Raw genomic sequence first — 10,368 nt, forward strand, 5'->3', positions numbered from 1 at the left:
TGATGACGATGAACCTCAAAGATGGCCGATGCCAACAATATAGGACATGCCGACAATCAGGCGGTTGCTGAAAAAAAACCGTCGACAGCATCGACAGCGTCTATTCAATCAACGATGTCGCTCCGATAACCCTCCGTATTTTTTTACACAGTAGATCAAAGCCGCCAAGGGCCCAAAGTTGCAGCGGAAAGTTGTGGCCTAAGAGGGGATGCTTACCCGAACGGAACTTATAGCACGATTCACGGAGCCTAAAACGCAAGAACTCTTAACTGAGGCTTCATCACCGGAAGCCTGAACAATCGCTTACACAAACACCGCCCTTCCAAAGTGATCCAAGAAAACCTTATACTCGGAGATAACCTCAAGTGCCACGCTGCCGACACGTTGGTATAGTAGTTACGTGAAAGTTGTCCACTGAATCAAGAAAACAGAATATAGGACTGTTTTACACAAGCTTTTGAAACTTCTTAAATTGACCGGAAAGCAACCTTACCATAGTAACCCACAAAATAAACAAATATACCTACGATACGCGCAGATGTCTCTTGAACTATTGAACCGGCTCGAAAAGAAGTCACCTTAAGCGTTTGGCCAAACGGCGGCGAATAGAAGGTTGTTTTAGGTTTGTATTTGTTTTAACCGCATTTGTGCACTCCAAACGCCTATCGTAGAAGACGCGACATAGCCCCTCTTCAGGTCAGAATGGAGAAAGTAGATGGCACCACATCGACGGACGCTGCCTTTGCTTTGTCTGACCGACAAAGAGCGGCGCGTCGCTCCTGTTGCGTTAACAATTTGGAGGTGGGAGGATGGAGATCTTGTGAGCGAGAGGATAGCGAGCATTTGAAGAGAAAGAGAGTGTTCCTGGTACTTGGGAAGGGAGTACAGGGATAAAAAAGCCAGAGTAAGGGGACATAGATGAATCAAGACAACAAAGTAAATCTCCTACACTATATCGCGATAGCAGGCGAAATTCTTCAGATTTATATTAAAACGCCCCGTAGACCACAGGAACACGGGTATAAACAATATCCCCTGTGCGTAGAATTATTTCGGCTTACTGACTGAGAATCTTTTGTTCTAATAGTGGACGATTGTCCGTTAAATTTCTGCGTTGTGGAGTGACTGCAGAAGAAAGTAGAAAAAACTGTGTGCTGAGCAACTAACTCTTCGTTGGGCGAGGGTGTGGCCAGAAAAGCAAGCTACGCTCAAAGTACAACAATAGCGGCGAGCACTATCGGCTGTCGTCGTAATCTGAGCTGCGCGTCAAGCACCAGTAGTACCGCAATTCTGTAGTACTGTCCCAAGCCGTCTAATGAGATCGTCGGGATTCCCGGCAAAGACAACGCGCCATCCAAGCAAACCAGGTAGGTCTGCAACTTCATCCCTGCTAACACCGTGTCCAGCACGGGCTGGAACGATGTAGGTGCTGAGGACAGTCCGAATGGCTTGACGTTGAACTTGTAGAAGCCGTCCGGCATGATAAAGGCGGTCTTCTAGCGATCCCTCTCATCGACTTCTATTTTACAGTAGCCTGTCTTGCAATCCACCGATGAGAAATACTTAGAGTTGCAGAGCTGGTCCAATGTTCGGAGCGGATACACCTCCTTCATCGCGATCTTCTTCGGGCGACGATAATACTCGCAGAAACGCAGGGTTCCGTCCTTCTTGGAGCGCAGCTCTTAAGGCCCAACCACACGCGGTGAATCGTGCGCGCCTGGCTGCGAGTCACGCGTCTGCGAGGCCGTACGCGCGTGTCCTACGCGTCTAGAGAGGGCAGACGCGCAGGAAACGCGCGCGTCAAGGAGGTCTTGATCTTGGGCGTCTTTTTGAGCTTACGCGACGGAAGTGGCAGCTTGTGCACCGACGTCACGTGGGCCGCATGTACACTTCCGGCGGTTCGGAAAGGTTGTTGAAGTTTCAGAATCTTGCGGAGACGCCGGGAGTCGCTGCTGGTTTCGTGTCGATAGAGCACAGAGGCTATGGAGGCGATCAACAACGAAGCGCTGATCGCCTGCGTTGAGGCTCGACCTGCGCTTTGGTAGCAGGCGAAACACGAGCGCCACTAGAACAAGCACTTGACGAGGTGGTCGTGGATCGTCATGCCCAACGCTGCCGAACAGGTGAGTGCTCGGAATTTTATACGGGCGTCACAGCGGAGCAGTTTCAATCGCGATCGAGCCCGATCGGGGTCGGATTTTGGGATCACGATTGCCTGTACCGCGCAATGTGCGCAGAATCGATCGTGATCGAGAAATTTGATCGCGTTTGATCGCCATCGAAAGCCTAGCTGTGTGGCACTCTCTCATCAGCCGACTCGCAGATGTCGAAAACGCGTTTCATCTGTGCAGATGACGTTATCACAGCGCTGTAGAAGTGATGGAAGTCCCTGGGGAATAAATTTCGGCGCCTGGGAAGACGCTTCAGAAAGAAAAGAGCCGCGCCGTGCCAGTCGACGTTCACGACGACGTCATCTGGCTGTTTTTCGACCAGATGATGTTTCTGCTCTACACAGTGGAGTGTAGACCGTAAGTGATCTTGAAGTTTCCACCTTAGCCGGCGTGTTAAAAATGAAACACGGGATTTTAGTGCTTTCCCTTTATCACGTTGACCGGCGATGCCGTATGTTTGTATTATAGCTGGCAATGCACCACACTTATGGGCATCGACTCAAAATTGTGCTTACACAAGCAAGTCGACGCACAGTATGCATTATATTCAGCTTTGTCTAATTGGCGATAAAATATTTGTGCTGCATCGCCGCTCCGATTATTGCATATTTCGTTAAATGTGATCCGGTAAGGGGACATACAAGCAGTACAAGAATAGCTTTGTATATTTATTTAGGTACCCACAAAGCCAGTTTGGCTTTGCAGTGGGGAGCAGAGAAAGCAGAAATACAGGTACAAAATAACAAGTAAAATAGCACTTAAAAACCTAACAATAAAGCATAAGACAGAAGTACAGAGAATATCGCATACAAATTAGCAGGATGAATAAAAAGGGCTTGCATGATGCACACACAAAAACAAAACACAAAACATGCAAGTAGTTTTTTTTTATTCTGTGCACTGATCCTAGAAGGCAGCGTGCAAGTCAATGGCCAGTATTTAACTGAGTATTGAATGTTGCTATATTCATGTGTACCTTGGGCAGTTCAATGCACAGTTTTAATTTTGCATTTTGTTGCTTGCCAGCAGTGTGCAAATCGGTGCTTCATCACAGACCCTCAAATATTACCTAGCTTGCTTAGGGATACATTCAGTGTCATCATGCTGTAGGAATAAATGCGCCATAGTGCTGACGACATTGTCAGCTGTGTAATTGATAATTCTTTTTGTGTCTGCTCAGCAGTGTCCTTACCTAATTATCAGCCTGCGGATATTCTGCAGATCCCAGGTGCTGTGGTTACTGGTTTAAGCGAAGCTTTCACGATGTTTGTAGAGAATGCTGTTCCTGCTTAGCAAAATTTTCAAGGAAGGACTAGATGATCCAGTTTAACACATTTGCACTGTGCAAAAAATGATTATTGAAATTTTACATGCTAAAACCACGATCTAGTTACATTATTTTAATTGGTTTTTGCATTACGTCCAGTACTGGTCACTCTTGCAACACAGTAGCCAGTAGTCAGCTGGGATGACAATGGTTCAACGACTGCAATAATATCAGTATGAGGCGAGCTATTTGGCAAGACAGTAGGAGCAGCGGTAGGAAAGTCCAGAGAAGAGGCAAAAAAAGCTTGGCTGTAAGAAACCTTCTGGAAGGGTTTGCTCGCTAAGGCCAGCTTTGCTGGGCCAAAACACCCTTTACAAGGCAGATGGCAAGAAGACAAACATTATTAGACGTAACTTCGTAAATACAAACAACAAATGCACTGACTACTACGTGCACAGCTTCACACTGTGTTTAGACGTAAATTCAGTTAAGAAAAACAGTTTAGAATGAGATGAAGTTTACAAACAAGTGAAAGGAAAACAAAGTTACAAGCCAAGAACGTTTCAAGTAGAAAAACTAGAACAGGAGAGAGCCTTATACTAAAGCAAGACCTAACAGTACTACTACTCTATGTTTAGAGAGTGCAAGCATAGGTCTTTCAACATGAAATTTATTAAGTAAAACAGAAACAGAAAACAGAAAAAGGTACAAAAGCTACACTTACGCGCATGCAGAAACTGTTCATTCTGGTTGTGTAGGCAAGCCACTTTTGTCCCTACAAAACTGATTCAGAGCTTCAGTGTACTCTAATAAAATCACACACTAAAACAAATGTGGACGGATTTGAGCCTTCATATATTTTTGCATCTAGACTGGCACATTATTTACACATTGACAGTATGTGCAACCCTTATTACGCTCACATGCAGGATGTCCGCCAACCTTCCACCAGTGCCCCCATCGAGTGAGGAGGGAAGTGCTGCAGACATCTTAACAAAAAATGTGCCAGTTTTCCGATCTGGCAACACTTGAAGTGCCATCACCGTCAAGTGAAGAGTCACAAGCGCCAGCATCGACTCTGTCTTCGGCGTCGCATGAGTCTGTGGAGTCTCAGGACATTTTGGAATCTCTTGAATCACCGATGTTTCAAGAAGTTCTGGTTCCTGAGGATTCTGAGGCACACCACAGCAGTCTGCAGTCAGAAGCATCGCTCGCTTCAGCAGGCAGTCGTAGGCTGGATACGTTAGGAAGCATTGCTTCTGAAGCAAAGTCAAGGGGGAGGAAAAGGAAAAAGGAAGATTAGAGTCAGTTAATGTTGGAGGAATTAGGCAATGTTTCAAGTGCAATCAAAAGATGCAAACCACAGGACGACCTCGAACTTTTGCCGTCTCTCTGCTCAAACACATTACAGAGGACAGTGAGGATACGCATTTCGACTTGAAAATTAAATTGATGCAAGTAGGAGAGTAATTCAAAGATTAATGCTTTTTAATGTATACTTTTTGTATAATAACGCCAAGAGACAATGAAACAAAAGGAAATCATTGATGAATTTATTTACTTTATATCGAAATGGAAAAATAAGGAGGGAAATGAAAGTATATAAAAAGGTAGCTTCCCACTAATGGGAGACGAACCCACAACCATTGAATTATGCTTGCATTGCTTTGCCAGTAGAGCTGCAGCAATGGCTATCCCTCTGCAAACTTTCTTGGGCCTGAATGTGCATGTACTAGATAGTGTTAGCCCTGGTAGCTCTGGTAGTGTTAGCCAATGCTACTCGTGCAAGAAAACTCCAAGAGCCCAATCTAGTACACATAAACATTCTATGAAATTGATGGTGGAATAGCCTCCAGCTCAATTGGTTTTGGTTTTAGCTCCCAGCAGTGGCAAGTTATATTTTGTCCACTTTCATTTCCGTTCTCCTTGTGATGTTGACATTACAAATAAAATGACAGTTATTTTCCTTTATGCTTTATATACGTTTCCTTGTCTGTTGTTGTCATGTCAAAGCGCCTCAGCTCTTCTTTTTTGTTCATTTTACATCGTGTTGTATCCGTATTTTTTTGCGCTATTCAAGAATTTCATAAAGTTGATATCTGTGGGCCTGGTTGGCTGGCCATTGCTGCTGTAGAGATGTGTGAACATGTTTTAGCAACACACCTACGAAAAAAGAAGCACTGACTTGAAACTAAAGTTTGTTGTTGTAAGACAGATGTTTATCGCTTTCATCTGTGTTTACTCATTCAGCCTGTCTTGCGGCAATGAACCTTTTTGAGTTCACCACCTGTGAATGTAGAGTTTGCGCATGCATGTAGAGATGCCTGTACATGCCTGTAAATAAAAAGAAATGTAATGAACCTTCAACCAGACCGCATTGAAAAGTTCGGTTATATGCTGCAAGTTGTAAAGCCTGTCGGGGCGTTCTAGCAGCGCAAGCATTTTTCAAATTGTTTTATTATTATTAGAGGAGGTAGCAGAAAGGGAAAAGTCTTGCCACCACATAGCCAGGAGGCGAGGTTCACTGCCAACATAGACAACCTCTACCTCTCCCACAACTATCATCCACAAGCCACATTCCTTGCATTTTTTTTTCTTTGTGTTCCGTGGCTCAGTTCCAGAGTTGGTTTTGCATGTTCTGCATTGGATGTTTGACCAAAGTCTTTGTACGTAATCAGTGACATTGAAGGCAGTGTGTAAATGAGACATTTATACGTATGACCCTGCTTCACAGGCAGGAAGTAGGGCTACCTGACGGGAGCCGTGAACAGCATGTGAGCTTAAAAAAATTTCTTAAACTGAAAAAAATGTAAGAAATTTCTGCGGCTGTCGTGCTGTTCTGCAGTTGTTTAATACTTTGCAGGCACGATCGCCACTATATGACTTACACACCACTGCAGAGTCTAGCCGCCTCAATCCCCACACAGTAAGTCAAGGCAACGTCTTTCATGTCTTACCGGGATGCCAAGTAGCTTGAATGCAAGTCGAAAAAAAATTAGTACGCATGTCTCAATTGTAATTATACTAATACTAATTCTCAATACTAATTATGATGACATGATTTTTCTTCACAATGATCCACATGGCTGTGGGGGCCCTTTTCGGGTGACATACGATCAAAATTCATTTGTGTAGGTTAGCTACCACCTTTGTTTAATACTACATGTGCAAGCATACCTCAGTGCATGTTTTACAGGTTGCGCAAGGTCAAAAGCACTGAGGTAGCTTTTGTGCGATGCCAGTCGATGGCAGTTTTTTTTAGAGTTAGCCATAACTGTTACACTGGTGATGCAGTAAGTGGAAACTTTCAGTCTCTGTGATCATGCGATCATTTTTTTCTTGTATTTCTTTTCACGCGCTTTGTCAGTAACATCACTACTATTTCTCATTTTGTATCAGCATTTCGTGTCCCATTTTTCTTATTTGTTTATGAGTTAATAAATAGTTAGTTGTGCATAATTCTGTATTCTGTGGAAAGAGAGAAATAAAGATGATTATTAATATATTATTATTATTATTATTATGTATTAGTATTTTTTATGCACGCTCATTGTCAGTCGTTTCCTTCTTTCTTTTGTTTTGCTTCAATGTTTTGTGACTCCTTCCTGATTTGGTTTCCAAAAGGCGGCGGGCAGTAATATGTAAATAAAATAAAATAAATGATACATTAAATGACAAGGAAACGGTGTGCTGTATTCCTCCAATCGCACATTATTACTCTAGGGGCAACTGTCCTTTACCAACCTCAATGCTACAGCAAGTCGTTCTCCAGGCTCCAGGGGTTTCTTGAATGTGGTGCTGCCGTGTGAGGTCCTCTGCTAAAAAGCTCAATAGCTTGTCCAAGAGCTGCGGCGCCTTGCGAAAGAACTTGTAGAAAAATCCATGGTCATCCTGACGTGTCCGTTGCATCTGTAAAAAATGGTGCATTATTGCCTGGCAGCAAGACCATGCCCTGCCCACATACACGCGCAGGTATCAGGAGCTGTACACTTTTCACTGACACACACGTATAGCCACTAGCCATCATTAATTTTACCCCCTGCTTTGTTTATGTGCTTGAATACAAACAGTGGTTCGGCAAAACAGGAGTGCCAGTCAACGGTATATTAAAATCGTGCGGCCACTGCCAAGCAACTTCCGAAATTAGTCGCACAGAATTTTAACCTGCCCCCCAAGTCACAATTTAATTACATTACACTTCATATTCTACAGTCACACTTCTGAGAGACAAAAAATATAGGAAATCGTATCTCATCCACAAGCTTCATATAAGACAACCAACACGTGTAAAAAGGTGTTCTTGAATCTATGTGCTATACTAATGGCACAAATATAACTAGCAGTCCTTAGCTTTTTGTAGGGGTGTGCTAATACCGAAAAGTGGATTTGGAATCGAATCAAATGAAGAAAAAATAATCTGGATATCAAATAAAATATCGAATAGCAGAAAATGTATTACAAAACTTAGTCCTTACAAATTTCGTGCAAGAGCGTGCTACACAAGCTCTGTGTAAACAGTATGGTCTACTGTTAATAATGAAGGGAGCTCCAAATGAGTATTACAGATTGTCTGTTAAATAGAATAAAGCGCTTCTTCCCCTCTCAAGCTGAACAGTTAATGACCGTATGTCGTACGCCATACACGGGTTAGACAGACGGCGGTTGAAACGTCGTGAGGCCTCGTCACCACGTATCCAACATACTATCTGTATGCTTCCGGCGGCTAATCAGCCCGATCTTCGCCTATGCTTTCGCGCTTTCCGAACTACACCCTGCTCTTGTTGTTCCCCCTGTTCGCGTACGTCACGTTATCGTTTCGATCGGTGCTGTCAACCTGGACGAACCTTGCACCGATGACGCGATGCTGTTTTGCGAATTGGGCGTTCGCGCGCTGCGAGTACGATCCCCGCATTACTATTTTAACCCTTTCACTTATGCGCGCACTTAAAAACGCTGATAAGTAATTGCTGTCCTAACGAAGATAAGTCCCCATGTCCAAACACTGGCTCCTAGTCCTACCACTGTAGATCATCGAAAGCAAAGAAGTTACTCACAGCCGTAAAGTCCTTCTTCTTTACGCAGTTGAAAGACTGGCCGGACCCACCAACGTAGCCGCAGAGGTCGCAGACGCTTTCTGCGCTCCCGCCGCCTTTGCAAGAGCAGCAGCAGCAAAAGCTTCTTTCTCATGTGGTACATTGCGGGGAGAGAACGGTGATGCCGGCGAAGCAAGCGGCTAAGCAAGAGCTCGGCAGCAACGTCGTGCGTGGTCGCGCGCAGATGTCAGCTGCAGTTGTGAGCAAGCAGACGCTATCGCGCGTGATGTTGATAATTGATGTAGCTTCTCTTGCCATAAGGATGTATAGATATGAACAGCGTGCATTTCTGAACTTAAAAACAATGTACTAGCTCTAACATTGATAAATTAAATAAAAATGGCTAGCCATAATGAAATTAAAGATAAACTTTTCTCAAAGCCAAAGACGACCATTTCCGCCATCGCTGGGCTGCTGGTCTGTCAGCCCTGTGCTACGCGCAGCGAAACGCGCACGTGTGCGCGTATCGTGTGGCTGGACACCCTTTCCTTCATCACCCGCGTACGCGCACGCAGACGCATACGCTTACTTGTACGCGTAGCGAGACGCGTATCCCTGGCTGCGTGTGGTTGGGCCTTTAGGCGCTCGTTGCTACAGTGAGCGTAAGCGTTGTCCCTCGTAACAGAGCGAGCAGACAAAGGGAAAAGTGAAAGCGAACACTGAGCGCAGTGGGGAGACGAAAGACGGCGATATCGACAAGAGCGCGAGGAAGAAAGCGTAGGAAGAGATTGACGTGGAACAATGAGGCGGCAAGCAGAGGAGGAGGGTTTGGGAAAAGCGTGAGAAGAAACGCAAGACTGTCGTTGCGGCGACGATATCTACAAAATGGCGCCGCAGTCGCTCGCGTCGTCTGCATGGAAAGAAAACGCTGCCTGAAAGGGAAGTCTATCTGCGGCGGTCGCTGTAAATCGCGCCCACGAGTCACCCACGCACTGCCTCTCATGATCTCTCTATAAGCGAGCCTATTGCACCACACTTCGCTGCGTTTGCAACCTGCCGCACGATACATCTTGTCTGCTCCAGTCAACATATTGCGAAGTGAGAACACGTATAGAGCAGGGCTCAAATTTTGTATTTGGCATTGGTTTGCTGCAAAAGTCTGCAGCTTTGCTGAGTATGCCAATGTCCTCTACAAACCGTAAGTTGGTGAGCGATTTACCGTTAGCCCTCACTCCTAACCATTCCCAGTGTAACTGGTAGCACATCTTTAAGTATTCAGTGATAGCATTGTAAATATTGTGCCATTGATCATGCGAAGTCTTTTGCAGATATCTGGTTAAGCAAGGTCGGTGCGTTAGTGTCATCCATTTGATGTAAACATTCGTGGGAAACTTCATTTTTCACCGCTGTTCGGAGTCAGTGTGCTGCTGCCTATATGCCCCGATATAATCATTCCAGCTAATTGATTCAAGCGCAGGTAGCGCGCGTTTCATGAATAGCGAATATCAACGCCTTAACTGTCAATGTTCATTTATCATGTACAGTTAAGGCGTTGATATTGGCTATTCATGAAACGCGCGCTACCTTCGCTTGAATGAATTAGCTGGAATCAATTAGCTGCAATTAGCTGTCAATGTTCATTTATCATGTAGAGTTCAGCAGTGTCTCACATGAGCTCCCGCTACTCGTGCTTCTCACCCCGGAACAAGGCCAGTGACGAACCCAAGTTTTGCACCGGTGCGACCGGCAAGACGAGAGAAACCGGCAGACACTAGCCACTTTCGGGTGAGTGCACCTTATCTCACGATATCAAGCGTTATTCCCGACGACCGCCCGGCCGCCCGGTTAAGCCTAACGCCAGAACAAGCTCCCGCAATCTCATCGGCAGAAACACCCT

General features: G+C 45.0%; 1 protein-coding gene and 1 long non-coding RNA gene across 3 annotated transcripts; one reads left to right on the forward strand and one right to left on the reverse strand.

Moving 5' to 3' along the window:
* The first annotated feature begins 1,878 nt into the window (after nt 1–1,878).
* Nucleotides 1,879–4,508, forward strand: LOC142574263 (uncharacterized). The gene is made up of 3 exons (XR_012826480.1): nt 1,879–2,123; nt 2,352–2,528; nt 4,368–4,508. It is a non-coding gene; the product is annotated as an uncharacterized LOC142574263 (long non-coding RNA).
* On the reverse strand, nt 4,150–8,644 carry LOC142574262 (uncharacterized). Of its 2 annotated transcripts, none has more exons than XM_075683390.1 (3): nt 8,493–8,644; nt 7,183–7,347; nt 4,150–4,697 (listed from the first exon to the last, which is right to left on the reverse strand). In XM_075683390.1, the coding sequence occupies exons 2-3, from the start codon at nt 7,345–7,347 to the stop codon at nt 4,323–4,325; spliced, it is 540 nt and encodes a 179-aa protein (XP_075539505.1). In that variant the 5' UTR covers nt 8,493–8,644; the 3' UTR covers nt 4,150–4,322. The 2 variants fall into 2 exon arrangements, 1 of the variants encoding a protein (XP_075539505.1); XR_012826479.1 differs by having other exon boundaries at nt 4,644–4,694.
* Nucleotides 8,645–10,368: the final 1,724 nt, after the last annotated feature.

The sequence above is a fragment of the Dermacentor variabilis genome, chromosome 3, assembly GCF_050947875.1.
Source record: "Dermacentor variabilis isolate Ectoservices chromosome 3, ASM5094787v1, whole genome shotgun sequence".
Taxonomy (NCBI): domain Eukaryota; kingdom Metazoa; phylum Arthropoda; class Arachnida; order Ixodida; family Ixodidae; genus Dermacentor; species Dermacentor variabilis.

Bases quoted from the DNA above. Each gene is read 5' to 3' on its own strand.
- LOC142574262 (XM_075683390.1), bottom strand. From the start codon at position 7,347: ATGCAACGGACACGTCAGGATGACCATGGATTTTTCTACAAGTTCTTT. The intron at 4,698-7,182 runs GTTGGTAAAGGA...ACTTTGCTTCAG, and splicing joins CGACTTGCTGTAGCATTGAG to AAGCAATGCTTCCTAACGTA.